The following is a 14676-nucleotide window of genomic DNA, read 5'->3' on the forward strand; positions in this document are numbered from 1 at the left end:
CATTCCATGACCTCATCCCGACACCCCCAAGAAGTGCCAGACCTGCGTCTGACCATACACAATGCAGGCAAATTTTTAAATTAAAAATGTCTCTTTTTGGTCCTACAGTAGTGAAAAGTTTGTGGCATCCTGACAGTCCAGCCCACGTCTGGTGTATATATCTAATGGTGGGAGATTCGCGCATGCCGTTGAGGAGAAACGTCGAGGCGCAGGGACTAAGCAGTAAGCTAAACAATGGATGGGATAGGCAAGAGGAAAGGGAAAAGACCCTCAAGCTCCTCAACAAAGCGACTCTATCTCATAATGGCGTAGCATCGAGACCTTGAAATGGCAGTGAAACACCTTGATCATGGGCCGGCCTCGGCTTTTTGACCGGAGTGGCGTTGAATTTGCGAGGAACTATTCCTCTTGATCTCAAGCTTGTGGCGTGTGGACTGGTCCGTTTTCTGCGTGGTTAATCTTGATTGAGTTTAGGAAATGCTGACAGTCCATGAGAGATAAAAAAAAAATAGCCATGACCCTTGAAGCAACCTTCGGGTTGGAGAGGTTCAACAATATAGAAAAATTTTCATCAACATGGGCTGGCCTCAATAATTAATCGACCAGTCACATCGTGAATCTTGAATTCGCGCATCATATCTGGAGTCTCGCTTACAGTCGAGCACTGATCCTCTGCTTAAATCGGCAGCTTCAGGCATTAACCTAGTACAAGGTAGATTGTCTCTGAGAAACGTTGGCCCTGGTCCCCTGTCCTGAAAGCCAAGAGAGCGGATACTACCCAGATGGGCGAATTCCACAGGTGTTTGGGCTTGGTGCTGTCCATGCCCGTCTGCGTCTGGTAGCACGGGCGGGCCTTTAGGTTGGCGTTGTTTAGGCGCCGTTGCTAGGAGCTTGGGGCCCCGACATCCCCCACCCAAGCTTGTGTCGCTAGTGCGGCCAAAAGTATACGAGCTGAAGCTGTACCACAACGGGCGTCAACACTGGAGAATATCACGGCGCACAGCGCTCGAGGTACCTACCGAGTACATCAATACACCATCTTCCTTAAACTCAACGTCTTGGTCTATAATTCTCTCGAGTATTGGCCGCTCTCTTCTTCTTATTGAGACCTTTTCCCATTTCTTCCCTTGCTCTTTTCCCCTCCTCTCCATCCTCTCTACCCCTACCTGGTGGAACACTTCAAAACACCCACCTAGCAAATCACCACCGTCAGGACCTGAGATCCATTCGTTGTGCTAGTATTATATACTGCTAGGTTAGTGGTCTACTCCGCTCCCCATGGGCACATCACATTTGTAGCACCTACATACATCTCCATCTCCGAATGCTGGCAATGCTGGCCTCCCCCTCCCTGCGCAAGACCCCCTGCTCACCATTTGCCTATTGCCTGTAGATCCATCTCTTAGGTTAGGTTCGTGCTCAACAGCGGCACAGTGACGCAACATCGAGACCACACACCATCTCGATTTAATCCCGTCCCTCTCGCTTCTACCGATCCCTCCCAGCCACGCTTCGCTACTCCCGAGAAAACTTCTCTGTCGGTTTCGCGGGCTATCGCTACAGCTTCTTTCTCCCTCTGCATACATCTTTTCTCTGCCGCTTTGCTCTCCAGTTTCTGCAGACCTTGCGCCGCATCTTACTCGTCTTCTACGCGACTGCCCCCTTGTCGACGCTCGTCAGATCATCTCGCCTAACAAAATCCCCCTCCATAACCCACTCCCTCCTCATCGTCTTGCGACATTAACGTCAAGATGAGTTCCGGAGGCGAGCAAACTCGCGACATCAAGAACCACCTTCTCTTTGAGATTGCTACTGAAGTAGCTCATCGAGGTGAGTCAATTGCGACAGCTGTCGTGGCCTCTGGCCCATCTTCACATGCTAACTTCAATGTGATACAGTCGGTGGTATCTACTCTGTTATCAAGTCCAAAGCTCCTGTGACAACAGCTGAATATGGCGACCGCTATACGCTCATTGGTCCTCTCAACCACCAATCGGTATGCTCTTCGTTTTGAAAGTTTCGTGGGCAATATATGCTGACCACAGTAGGCCGCTGTCGAAGTGGAAGAGATGGAGCCCACCAACCCAGAGATTGCTGCTACCATACAGTCCATGAGAGACAGAGGAGTCCACATTGTCTATGGACGCTGGTTGATCGAGGGAGCTCCCAGAGTTATTCTCATCGACACCAAGACTGCCTATGGCCGTATGGATGAGTGGAAGGCCGATTTGTGGGAAGCCGCGAGCATCCCCTCACCACCCGGTGATGATGAGACCAATGAAGCCATCGTTTTCGGTTATCTGGTTGCATGGTTCCTGGGCGAGGTAAGGAACCCCCTTGACTTATCCACTTTCGTATCGGATGTGCTAACTTTAATTCCGTAGTTCGTCTGCCACGAGAAGAAGAAGGCTGTTATTGCTCACTTCCACGAGTGGCTTGCTGGCGTTGCCCTGCCCCTCTGCAAGAGGCGCCGCATCGATGTTACGACGATCTTTACCACACACGCTACTCTTCTCGGCCGATACCTTTGCGCCGGCTCCGTGGACTTTTACAACAACTTGCAGTGGTTCGATGTCGACGCTGAAGCTGGCAAGCGTGGTATATACCACAGATACTGTATTGAGCGAGCCGCCGCACATGCTTGCGATGTTTTCACCACTGTTTCTCATATCACAGCTTTTGAGTCTGAGCATCTGTTGAAGCGAAAGCCCGATGGCGTTCTGCCGAATGGTCTCAACGTCACAAAGTTCTCTGCTGTTCACGAGTTCCAGAACCTGCACCAGCAGGCAAAGGAGAAGATCCACGACTTTGTCCGCGGACATTTCTATGGCCACTACGACTTCGATGTTGATAACACACTCTATCTTTTCACTGCTGGTCGTTACGAGTTCAGGAATAAGGGTGTTGACATGTTTATTGAGTCTCTGGCACGACTGAACCACCGTCTCAAGGCCTCTGGAAGCAAGATCACTGTTGTGGCCTTCATCATCATGCCTGCTCAGACCACCTCACTCACTGTCGAGGCGCTCAAGGGCCAGGCAGTTATCAAGTCCCTGCGCGACACCACACACGTTATCGAGCAGAGCATTGGACGTCGCCTCTTTGAGCGCTCCCTCAAGTGGCACGAGGGTGAACCTCTGCCCGATGAGAAGGAGCTTATCTCTGCCCAGGACAGAGTTCTGCTTCGTCGTCGCCTCTTTGCCATGAAGCGCCACGGACTTCCCCCAATTGTCACCCATAACATGCTCAACGATCATGAGGATCCCGTTCTCAACCAGATCCGCCGTGTGCAGCTTTTCAACCACCCTACCGATCGCGTCAAGGTTATCTTCCACCCTGAGTTCCTCAACTCTGCCAACCCCGTCCTTCCTCTCGACTACGACGACTTTGTTCGAGGTTGCCATTTGGGTGTCTTCTCTTCCTACTATGAGCCTTGGGGTTACACTCCCGCCGAATGTACCGTCATGGGTGTGCCCAGCATTACCACCAACCTTTCTGGTTTCGGATGCTACATGGAGGAGCTTATTGAGAACTCGAGCGACTATGGTATCTACATTGTTGATCGACGAACCAAGGGTGTTGACGATTCCGTCAACCAGCTCACTTCATTCATGTTTGACTTCTGTGGAAAGAGCCGACGTCAACGCATCAACCAGCGAAACCGAACCGAGCGTCTTAGTGATCTTCTCGACTGGAAGCGAATGGGTATGGAGTATGTCAAGGCTCGCCAACTGGCTCTTCGCCGTGCCTATCCGAACTCTTTCGTCGGCGACGAGGAGGAGGAGGACTTCATCCCTGGTGTTGAGCAGAAGATTTCTCGACCCTTCTCTGTTCCCGGCTCGCCACGGGATCGCACTGGCATGATGACTCCTGGAGACTTTGCCAGTCTGCAAGAAGGTCGCGAGGGCCTGAACACCGAGGACTATGTTGCCTGGAAGCTTCCGTAAGTAACGATGGATATGATTTATTGTGAACCTTACTAACAACATCTGCAGTGAAGAAGAGGACCCCGAAGAGTACCCCTTCCCTCTGACACTTCGAAAGCAGCCCGCGCCACCTAGCCCCTCAGAGACCGTACCGGTGAACGGAACCCAGTAGGATCGATTCTACAGACTCATCCGTACAAGTCGTTGAGAGGAGGTCGAAAGAGAAGGAACTGTATTCAATACGTGTCATCATTTTGTTATAATTATTGTTAGGTATATGGGAACGAGAGATGAAGGGACTTGAGAGTCCTGGGTTGGAGAAGCTTGCATGTCATTACTAGTGTTGAAGCACATCCGCATTGTCGCAATTTGCATTTTGCGCTTTCCTGTTGATTAATAAAACCCGCCATAGGAAACCCATGATCATGGAGACATTTGCCATGTTGCTTTTGTGTTTGAAGTTGATATTGATCGTCTTTTTTTCTCCGATGTTTGTGGGACGTATGGTATGATTCAAAGTTTTGTGTATGATTCGTGTACTAAATGTAAAAAGAAAATTGATTTCAGAGTTCAAGCTAGTTGCCTGCTATCATGCTTGGTGCAACGTTGTGGGTGTGAGAGCGGCTCGGAGCAAGCCATCATAACTGCATGAGCGTATTGAACCACTGAGATACAAGGAGAAGAGTTAGATAAATATTTACTTTGTAGCCGTTAACATGATGACGAAAGACAAGCTATAAAACCGCCTCATATGGTTCGAGAGAGGGCGGTTACAGTAATGAACGGCTGACGTTTTAAACCCAATCGTCCATGACAACCCGATATAGGTATCAAAATGATACAAGGAAATCCTGCGCGGGGTTGGGCTGTGTCTGAATGGGCTGCATGCAGGAGCGAATGAGACGCCTCATCAAGACTAAATAAGTCTGTCATTGCGGAGACTAGAAATGGAATTAGGGGTTTAAGATCTGCTATTGGCTGTGAAAGAGTCTAATGCTTGATGCAGCGCGGGCCTATGCACGGCAGCGGGACGATGCCGTGGTTACAAAAGCTTTAGTTACATGTAAACAAATGATGGTGGATGCATCATGACAACAGGTAAAAAAGACATGATGATAAGAGAACATACGGGGTCAACATTTGAGATGCCAAAATAGACAAGGAAACGACTGGTTCAATCTCTGTCTGATTGAACGAATTGATTATTTCATCTCTTACCAAGGGGGAAGGCTTGCCACCCCAAGTCATGATAGGGTTTAGGACAAGGCATCATCATATTAGTAGAGAAGAGCGTCAACGGCTTTCTTTGTTTTACTTTTTTCTTCTTTGACTTTATATATTGCATTAACTAACGGCTCCTTTGTACCTCACTCCCCCACCAGTCACCTGTCTCTGCATAGCATGCAGTAATAATCTCGTCACCTTGCATCCATACCAGGCCATCATCACACGGCATACCAGGTTTCATGATAATCACAGGAGAATACGGACATCAATCCTTGTAACGCTCATACTTCCCCGGTTTCTTGTCGCCCTGTTATCATCCCCTGCGTCGTCTCCCCCTGGCCAGGCCCCCTCAGATCATTAGGAGAGAGGTGCGTCGAAGCGGTGACAACGGATCAACACTGGGACTGACGACGCTTTGGACAGTTATATGGATAAAAGAGAGTCAGAAAAAAGAAAAGAAAGGAAGAAAGAAGAAGCAGAAAAGGACATCCGCTGCCCTCCTGCTTGAACTTGTCTCACTTGTTGAACTAGACCCGTTCGCTTGATTCCTAGATTGGGTGAGATACCAGTCCTGGAACCCGTCACTATCCTCTCTTTGTCAATAACAAGCAAGCAAGCAAGTAGCTGCATGAATAGCTTCACTCCACTCTGAGCTGCATATCCATCTGCAACTACACTGCATAACCGAGCTGTTTACGATTGTTTACATTCAGCCCTTAGTTATTATATACATACCTTCATCCACTCCCATCTATTCATAGCAACTCCCCTTTTCTTCCTCATCTCTTCTATTATTCGAATCTCACTCTCTCCCTTTCGTTAACCCAGCCCTCATCTCTTTTCATCCCCACCCATCTCCTCATTTTGAGCCTTCTACCACCTGCGACACGACACGACGTCAATCTCATTTCTTCAGTCGCCAAATTTCTCCGATAAAAATAGCACACCGTTGGGAAGCGACCCTTTTGTCGATACAGGGGAGCAGAACAGAGCAGAGCAGAGCAAAGCAGCCTTTTTGTTCCGTCCGCCTCGAAATCAACACGACCATCAATCGTTATACTTTCTGAACCCGAACCCTCAACAATAGATCATCATTTGATCAATATACTTCAACCGTGCTCTGAGCCGCTAAAACAAAAAGGCCAAAGCCCAAAGCTCAAAGCCATCGGCACCTGAACGGGCGGGAACTAAAAAAGTTGTTACCAAGTAGCAATCCTTGCCAAATACAAGCTTATAAGCTGGTAATTGGTAGCGTTGAACTGGTACCAGCCCTGGTCTCCCCGAGAACAAGGCTGTCCCACTTTTTTGGGTGTAAACAAATGGAATGAGACACGCCCACTGAGAACCCCAGTACAGCGAAATAAGGGCCCCAACTTGGGCCTCGACGCCTCCCAAGATGCCTTCTGCTACATCAACAACAACATCTACCTTTCCTTCCAGATCAACTACTCCGAAATTACGTCCCAAGAGCTCGTCGCACGCTCTCCGGAGATCTCACAACATCGTTTCGACCCCTAATCTCAAGTCCGCATACACTACACATTCGCGCGGAGCGCCCCCTCTACCGCCTCTACCGCGCAAAGCTTCCTTTGCCCAGCTCACGCAGAGCTCCCTGGCCAGCATACCCGATGTTTCAGAGAGTTACGCCGTTCATACTGTCCTGAGCGACTCATCTGTAAACATGATGCCTCCTACGACGCCCGGCCGATCGCAGTCCGCTGGTGTTTCGCTGGGCGATATCGTTGATGTCCCCGGTGGAATGTTTGGCGTTGTGCGATTTGTTGGTCCTGTCCAAGGCAAGAAGGGTGTTTTCGCCGGCGTTGAACTTGTCGAGGAATTCGCCAACCGGGGCAAAAATGACGGCGATGTTGACGGGTAAGAACTCCAATCTTGTACTTGCAATTGTAATATGACTAACAGCATGAAAGTGTATCATACTTTCAAACAGACATCCCCGGTGCTGGTATCTTCTTGCCCGCGGCCAAGGCTCTCCCTCGCAGCAACGAACCGATGCCATCATTCCCCATCACCCCTAGTGCAAGCACATACGGTGGTCTTCGAGCTGGCAACCAGAACTCGCTCAACTGCACTTCCCCGACTCCAACCCTTCCCAAGTTCAGTGCTTCCGTTGGACCTGGTGCCCGAGCCCCTAGCCCTCAAGGAAAGCGAACGAGGGCTTCTCTTCCCCGACCTGAGTCTCCTGTCCGTCGCATGCAGATGACACCTGGACCCCGACCTTCCATGACAACACCAGGTAGAACTCCATCTAGATATGGAACACCAGGACCGCCACAAAACCCCTTCGCTCAGAGTGTTCGCGGGACGTCCGGTGACCCAAGCAAGAGGCCAAATCGATTGGACCGTAAGCCTAGTCTCGCACCCCGAAGCGCCTCAGCCATGGGCCCAATTGTGGGAATGGAGGACGATGTACCGCCCATGGGATTACAGCGGACTGGCACTAACGGCAGCGCTGGATCTGTTTCATCGTTCGCCATGAAAGTCCGACCAGCGTCCCGTATGAACATGAACGATGAGGAAATCGAACGCCTGAGATTGCAAATTGAGGATCGGGATCGACAACTTAGAGAGCAATCCGCCACCCTGGCTGACATGGAGAGCAGCTTGGTAGAACTGCAAAGTCTCATGGAATCAGCAGATATGCCAGACGCGCATCGCAACAGTTGGGATAATAAGGATACAGCGCAACTTCGCCAGCTGTTGAGGGAGAAGAACGACAAGATCGCCATGCTCACAGCAGAATTCGACGCTCATCGGGCGGACTTCCGGAGCACTATTGACACCCTGGAGCTTGCTAGCACCGAGACAGAGCGAGTGTATGAAAAGAGGATAGAAGAGCTGATGGCTGATGTTCGAGAACTCGAGTCGCGGAACCTAGATGTCGACTCAGTGGCGACTCAGCTTAAGCAACTAGAGGAGCTGGTTCAGGAGCTCGAGGAAGGTCTGGAGGACGCTCGCCGGGGAGAAGCAGAAGCACGTGGCGAAGTCGAGTTCCTACGCGGAGAGGTTGAACGAACAAGGACAGAGTTGCGCCGTGAGCGTGAGAAGGTTTCGACACCACCTGCAGACGGTGACGGCGGAGTTTCCTCCAAGGAGCTTGAGCAGAAGGACGATGAGATTAGAGGTCTCAAAGCCATCATTCACTCCCTCAGTCGAGACTCTGTTCCTGGAGAGCCCAGGCCCCCTCCACAGAGACCTGGTTCCATGATTGCTGAAGACGTGGTGGCCATTAAGATTGCGCGCGACAATCTGGAACGACAGGTCGCTGAGCTTCAGTCTATCCTTGACAAGAAGAACAGCCGCGAGGACGAACTCGAAAAGGAGGTAGAGTCACTCCGTCAAAACGGCACCGCAGTCAACCGATCGTCTTTCAGAGACTCCCGGGACACCGTTGTAATGGCACAGGCATTTGAAAACAGACCGGTTGAGAACATCAAGCGGTTCAGTGCACCTACACACAAGCGGGTCAGCACCCTCGATACCATGCCGGAAAGCGACGATTTCTCCAATGCTACTGAGACCAGCACTCTTTGGTGTGAGATTTGCGAGACTAATGGTCACGATATCCTCACATGCACCAACATGTTTGGCCCTGACGGTGCCAAGACCAACGGCGACAACAAGTCAGTCAAGGACATCAACAATGGCTTCATACCATATACCCCTCCCCCCACAGGCGAGGACGCACCTGCGCCTCTCACACCGTTGTCAACCAAGAAGGATGAACCTGCTTCGCCAGTCGTCAAGACCATGCCCAACCCCATGGAATCAGGCCCTGTTGCTGGCAAGGAGAGCGGTGTCATGGATCCCGATAAGTGGTGCGCCCTTTGTGAACGTGATGGCCACGACAGCGTCGACTGCCCTTTCGAGGACGCCTTTTAAGGAGAGTTGTTTGAAGTGCGTGCGCTTTATTTGTTTTCATTATGCATAGCCTGTTGGAGAAAGCGAAGCGAGCATCGACACGGCCTATCATTTGAGCTTCATGGAACGACAAAGAAGGAAACTATGCTTGGTGTAGAAGGGGCGTGATGAAAACCGCCCTACCGTTTGTGCCTTGGTTTTCTTGTAATTTATTTTTTCAGAGCTGGCCCGGCAGTCAGGTTCTTTTAGATGCTGGGTATTGTTTGGCTAGGCATTCTTAGTGATACCAAATCCTTACTCGTATATACAACACCCCCGATGAAATTGTATATGTGGTTTATATATAGATTTATGTGCCACTATTGAAATTGCGCCTCTAGCGTCTCGCTGTTCCTCCAGATGGGCTCATATTATTCGCAACATGTGCCGTTTGTATTCTCTCTCCACGGGCACTATGCCACCATCTAACACTTTTCCACAACTCTCCGTCCCAGTCTCCAGCTAGCTGTCGATACTTCATCAAGAACCATACACTAGGTTCCCAACTCCGAGAATCCCATGGTACACCAGCGCCCATGCCATGGGGATTTCGCCCAGCACCCCAGCATGTGAAACCACCACCGAGTATATCGTGGCATAGAATGCCTTCATCAATGATAGGAGGGTCGTTTTCCAGAGCCCTGATAAGATTCTCTCGGAAAGTCTTGAAAGGGATAACATCCTAACTCTGTCAGTGTTGATTGCATAACGTTATTTGGTAAACATACAACATAAGGGTGGTGCCCGACAATCAATTGTTTATCAGTCGGTCTGAGATCGGGAGAAAGAGCTCGAAATTTAGACTTCACGACAGGCAATTGTGACATATGATGTCCTTCGTCCTGTGTAACAGAGAAGACACTGCACCCCTCTTCGCAGAGTATGTCATCCACGCTCGCCATGCCAAGAGCATAACAGTTGGCAAACATTGCCCCAAAGATACCTGCATCCATCGTATACTGCGTTGGAAAAAGCTCTGGTCTAGCATGTGCTGTTTTGTACAGCGCTTTTGCGAATTCAACGGCTCGCAGCTGACCTGGAGTTGGAGGTTTTGTCTGGTGCCAAGGTATATTTGTTTCTGTAGCTGGACTCTGAGTGTCTTGTTGCAGACGCCGAAGGAGAGTGCGCTTTTGTTCTATTGTGAGGTTTTCTACACCACTTAGAACATTGTTGAGAGCCTCATCTTTGATATCGTTGCTAGATGATGTTTGGAGGGTGCTGAGTTCTGATTCTGGACTTTTTTCGAATACCTCTTCTACTAACCTTGGGTCTACTTGAGTCGTTTTCGATATGTCTGGAAATTGAAATGGTAAACCGAACATATTATGCCCCCATGGGTCTTGGTTTGTATGGCTGAAAACACCGTCCCAGTTGGTCAATAACAGGGCATCTGGGTTACCATGGTGAAAGAGAGTAGTCGGTATGTTTTCTTGAGATAAATCTCCCATCATGAGTGGTACATCATGTGGTACAGTAGTGCCAAAACTACTAATACCTTGGTTGACGGATATCAACTCAGGTTGAAGTGGCTCTGGGAATGCTTGATTTTGCGGCTGGGTTGCATGTAAGTCACTCGGGCCGTCTAATCCCTGAACGGGATCAACTTGAGCGTTCTCAATAACATTAGTATCAATATTGCTTGGCTCAAGCAGCTCATTCAGCAGCGCTAGTTTCTGTTTCCGTTTTTCTCCTAAGATGATGGCGTCAGCAAGATCAGAATCGTCAACCAACCACAAACACGTCAGCAGAGTATACATACGGTAGTTCCGGCTAGCGAGGCGATTTTGTCCACGACGAGCTTCGCTGTTGCGTTTGGCTGACGTGTTGCCCTTCTTGATCTTTGCCGTCTCAGCCATGGTGAGGAAGTGGTTTCTTGTTGAAGTTAGACTAGAGTATGCAAGCCAGTCTTGGGTAATGGTGAATATGAGAGCAACGCAAGATTCAAGTGACAAGTTCCACCAAGTTATCTTGAAATAGTCACAATGAAGATATGCGCTTTCGCTAAATAAATTGATGGACCATTTCTGGTCAAAACATTGACAGCAGCAGCAAGGGCTCTTTTTGATAGTCAGCGAGGGCAGTCGCAACGTAAGATCATTTCTTGGAAAGACATTAGTTTATTGGCCAATCAGGTCAGCCATTGTCATGGTTATCATCAACCAAGTTAGTGTAAGTGCAACTAGCAGTACCTATATAAATAGTTGCAAGAAATCGCAAATCAACTATAGACACATAACTTGACGTCTCATTTCTACATATCATGTTGAACAATTGAACAATTTCGAGCATGTCACAGCCGTTACACTTGTTGCCTATACAGTAACTCAGCTCAGGTGCGCAAGTGGTTGTCAGGATACCCTAGACCACATCAAATTGGTGGATTTCCATCTCCGTGGATAGAGGAAATGGACAAAGTTCGACCTCCACTAGCTTTAGATATATACAGTAATTGCAGAGTATCACTCTAAGCATTAGAATATCAAAAGGGGTGAAAACTTTACCTTGAGTATTATCGGAAATGCGCAGTTCAAGTCTGACAAGTACTTGGCTAAGAGACAAAATAAACTTAGTCACTTTATGTCATCCTAGACCCGCTCTTAGGCTATTTGTTTTTTGTATCCCATGGACTCGAGTTTGTTAGTCTCCTGCCATCCCCTAGACAGCCTAGGTAGGCTTTTCGAGGAGGCGAAAAGTGAACGAATCAGTGAGACGGGCCCCACCCAGGCACCAGCATCGGGTTTTGTGGGGTCCTGAATCGGACCCTGCGGCTGGAGAGAAAAAAATCGAAGGCCCAACCCAAGTCTGGCCTGGGCTAAGTGGCCACTGTGGTAGCCGCAGGGACCCGGCCATCCATTTGGAGGGGAATTATTCGGGGTCCTAAGGGCGTCTTACAGGGACTGTCTGTTAGTGAGGTACACGCATAGCCTTGTTATGACGCCTTTTGGGATTGTTTTCTTGTTGCAGATGGTGTAAGCGACAGGGCTTACTCAAGCTTTGGGATGGGCTGTCGTGAGCGTAGAAACACCTGGAAAAAGCCAAGCGAGTCGAGAAAGTCAGCAAGAACAAACTGGAAGCAAGAAATAACTCCCGAGCCTTTCAACCGGTTCCATGCTGCGTCACCATCTTTTCAACTGAAGCCTGACTCCTCCCAAGCGTCAAATCCCTTGCACTAAGCACAAGGTCGTGCATCATCAGCACCGCCACAGAATCGACTTTCTTCCACACCATTCCATGAGGCGCAACTCGGTCGGCTTTGTTGCTGCAGCCTCCCTTTCTTTCTCAAAACCCGTCTGCTCAGACACAAATCCCTACGCCTTACTAAAGTTGCTGTTTGTTTAAGACATTCTTCTTTTCAACCTCCTTCTTCCCTTATCGCGTGGGAACATCTCATTTTTCTCTCTTCTCTGCGAAACCCCGAGCGCTCTTATCGATCGTCTCCTTCCACCTCCACTTATTCGAATTTTAGAGAGCCAAATCCGTGCAAACTCGCCGCAGCGTAGCCCCGCCGTTGGAAACTCAAGATACGCTTTTCAGGACAAGGTACGAACATAAAACATCCTCTTCTTCCTTCGTCGAATGGTTTAGTGAGGTTACCATACTCCGTCGCAAACCAACTCTTCACCCAATCGTTGTTGCCGCGCGCGCGCGAAATTTGATCTTGTTACCTTTCCCGCAGCTTTACTAATACTCAACCAGAGTCCTCGTCTTATCTCCTACAACACGATAATTAAAAACCACCTTTGAAACCGCAAAAATGGTCAAGGAAACCAAGTACTACGACACACTGGGTGTATGTTCTCCCGACTTTCGAAAAAATATGAATTCTTGCTAAATGACATATTCAGGTCGCCCCTACTGCTACTGAGCAGGAACTGAAGAAGGCTTACAAGGTCGGAGCCCTCAAGTACCACCCTGGTATGTTTTCCAGCTGTCATGTCCCACCCTCGACTACACGTATCTAACACGACTTAGACAAGAACGCACACAACCCCGATGCCGAAGAAAAGTTCAAGGAGGTTTCGCATGCCTACGAAATTCTCTCCGATCCCCAGAAGCGACAAGTCTACGACCAGTATGGTGAGGCCGGCCTCGAGGGCGGTGCCGGAGGTGGTGGCATGGCCGCTGAGGACTTGTTTGCTCAGTTCTTCGGAGGTGGTGGCTTCGGTGGCATGGGCGGTATGTTTGGCGGCGGCGGTATGAACCGCGGCCCCCCCAAGGCCCGAACCATTCACCACACCCACAAGGTATCACTAGAAGACATCTATCGGGGTAAGATCTCGAAGCTTGCTCTTCAACGGTCAATCATTTGCCCTAAGTGCGAAGGCCTTGGTGGAAAGGAGGGTGCGGTTAAGCGTTGCACTGGCTGTGATGGCCACGGTATGAAGACCATGATGCGCCAGATGGGTCCCATGATCCAGCGCTTCCAGACTGTCTGCCCCGACTGTAACGGAGAGGGTGAGATCATCAAGGAGAAGGACCGCTGCAAGCAGTGCAACGGAAAGAAGACCACTGTCGACCGCAAGGTCCTCCACGTCCACGTCGACAAGGGTGTCCGCAGTGGCACCAAGGTCGAGTTCCGAGGCGAGGGTGACCAAGCACCAGGTGTTCAGGCAGGTGACGTCGTTTTCGAGATTGAGCAGAAGCCCCATGCTCGCTTCACTCGTCGCGAAGATGATTTGCTTTATAACTGCGATATTGAGCTTGTTACAGCTTTGGCTGGTGGTACCATCTACATCGAGCACCTCGATGACCGATGGCTGGCCGTTGACATCCTCCCCGGCGAGGCTATCTCTCAAGGTATGTATTTTCCCTTGCATAGTGCAACGACCTCCTGCTGACTTATTACAGATGCTGTCAAGATGATTCGCGGCCAGGGTATGCCTTCGCCCAGGCACCACGACTTCGGCAACATGTACCTTAAGTTCAACGTCAAGTTCCCCGAGAAGAACTGGACCGATGACGCCGAGACTTTCGAGACTCTCCGAAAGGTTCTCCCCGCTCCCTCCGTCCAGAACATCCCCCCCGGTGATGCTATGTCTGAGCCCGCCAGCCTCGAGGATCTCGACAACTCCGCCCAAAGCAGAGTCTTCGGTGGCTCTGATGGCATGATGGATGACGATGACGAGGATGGCCACCCCGGTGGTGAGCGCGTGCAGTGCGCTTCCCAGTAAACAATTTTCGACGAGGAAATCCCATCATGGGTGTAACGAAAATATACAATGCCATGACGGCGTCAGCTGCCTGTCTGTATGTCTAGACATAAAGGCCTATAGACTTCGGCAGACAAGTGCAGCTGAGGTTAGATGTTCGCCACTACCGGCGAAGTCGTTTAATCATTCTATGATACCAAAATTAGCGGAGGATGTGGTTTCTTGTTGGTAGTAGTGAGTGTGGTGCAGGTGAAGTGGGGCAGCTGAGTGGGCATCTGGACGCTGATTATATCAGTGGGGGAGCATTCGATCTGGATTGGGAGGCGTTTTGAGGCCATTAGACGATTCAAATGAATTTGGTAGTAGCAGACGTAGACCATGAACGTGATGATTTGTTTGTTACTTTTATTCTTGAACTCCCACATGGTGCTTCAACGTGTCTAATACTGCGTGGT

The 14676-nt window shown here is 49.8% G+C and overlaps 4 protein-coding genes across 4 annotated transcripts; 3 read left to right on the forward strand and 1 right to left on the reverse strand.

Moving 5' to 3' along the window:
- The first annotated feature begins 1151 nt into the window (after window positions 1-1151).
- FGSG_06822 (glycogen synthase) lies at window positions 1152-4391 on the forward strand. The gene is made up of 6 exons (XM_011328174.1): window positions 1152-1250; window positions 1394-1830; window positions 1899-1996; window positions 2049-2324; window positions 2385-3943; window positions 3996-4391. The coding sequence occupies exons 2-6, from the start codon at window positions 1752-1754 to the stop codon at window positions 4096-4098; spliced, it is 2115 nt and encodes a 704-aa protein (XP_011326476.1). The 5' UTR covers window positions 1152-1250; window positions 1394-1751; the 3' UTR covers window positions 4099-4391.
- A 2158-nt stretch (window positions 4392-6549) lies between these two features.
- FGSG_06823 (uncharacterized protein) lies at window positions 6550-9053 on the forward strand (the record flags this gene model as incomplete). The annotated part of the gene is made up of 2 exons (XM_011328175.1): window positions 6550-7028; window positions 7082-9053. The coding sequence occupies 2 exons, from the start codon at window positions 6550-6552 to the stop codon at window positions 9051-9053; spliced, it is 2451 nt and encodes an 816-aa protein (XP_011326477.1).
- A 355-nt stretch (window positions 9054-9408) lies between these two features.
- On the reverse strand, window positions 9409-10927 carry FGSG_06824 (uncharacterized protein; the record flags this gene model as incomplete). The annotated part of the gene is made up of 3 exons (XM_011328176.1): window positions 9409-9753; window positions 9800-10761; window positions 10831-10927. 3 exons carry the CDS (start codon window positions 10925-10927, stop codon window positions 9409-9411), a joined length of 1404 nt encoding a protein of 467 aa, XP_011326478.1.
- A 1479-nt stretch (window positions 10928-12406) lies between these two features.
- On the forward strand, window positions 12407-14629 carry FGSG_06825 (uncharacterized protein). The gene is made up of 5 exons (XM_011328177.1): window positions 12407-12611; window positions 12768-12861; window positions 12917-12986; window positions 13044-13868; window positions 13920-14629. Exons 2-5 carry the CDS (start codon window positions 12826-12828, stop codon window positions 14240-14242), a joined length of 1254 nt encoding a protein of 417 aa, XP_011326479.1. The 5' UTR covers window positions 12407-12611; window positions 12768-12825; the 3' UTR covers window positions 14243-14629.
- The last annotated feature ends 47 nt before the right edge of the window (window positions 14630-14676 follow it).

The sequence above is a fragment of the Fusarium graminearum genome, chromosome 4 (assembly GCF_000240135.3).
Source record: "Fusarium graminearum PH-1 chromosome 4, whole genome shotgun sequence".
NCBI classification, from domain to species: Eukaryota; Fungi; Ascomycota; class Sordariomycetes; order Hypocreales; family Nectriaceae; genus Fusarium; species Fusarium graminearum.

Excerpts from the sequence above, each read along its gene's own strand:
- FGSG_06822 (XM_011328174.1), top strand. The coding sequence starts at position 1,752 with ATGAGTTCCGGAGGCGAGCAAACTCGCGACATCAAGAACCACCTTCTC. Across the intron at positions 1,831-1,898 it reads TACTGAAGTAGCTCATCGAG|TCGGTGGTATCTACTCTGTT; the intron begins GTGAGTCAATTG and ends AATGTGATACAG. Across the intron at positions 2,325-2,384 it reads TTGCATGGTTCCTGGGCGAG|TTCGTCTGCCACGAGAAGAA; the intron begins GTAAGGAACCCC and ends TTAATTCCGTAG.
- FGSG_06825 (XM_011328177.1), top strand. The coding sequence starts at position 12,826 with ATGGTCAAGGAAACCAAGTACTACGACACACTGGGT. Across the intron at positions 12,862-12,916 it reads AGTACTACGACACACTGGGT|GTCGCCCCTACTGCTACTGA; the intron begins GTATGTTCTCCC and ends TGACATATTCAG. Across the intron at positions 13,869-13,919 it reads CGGCGAGGCTATCTCTCAAG|ATGCTGTCAAGATGATTCGC; the intron begins GTATGTATTTTC and ends GACTTATTACAG.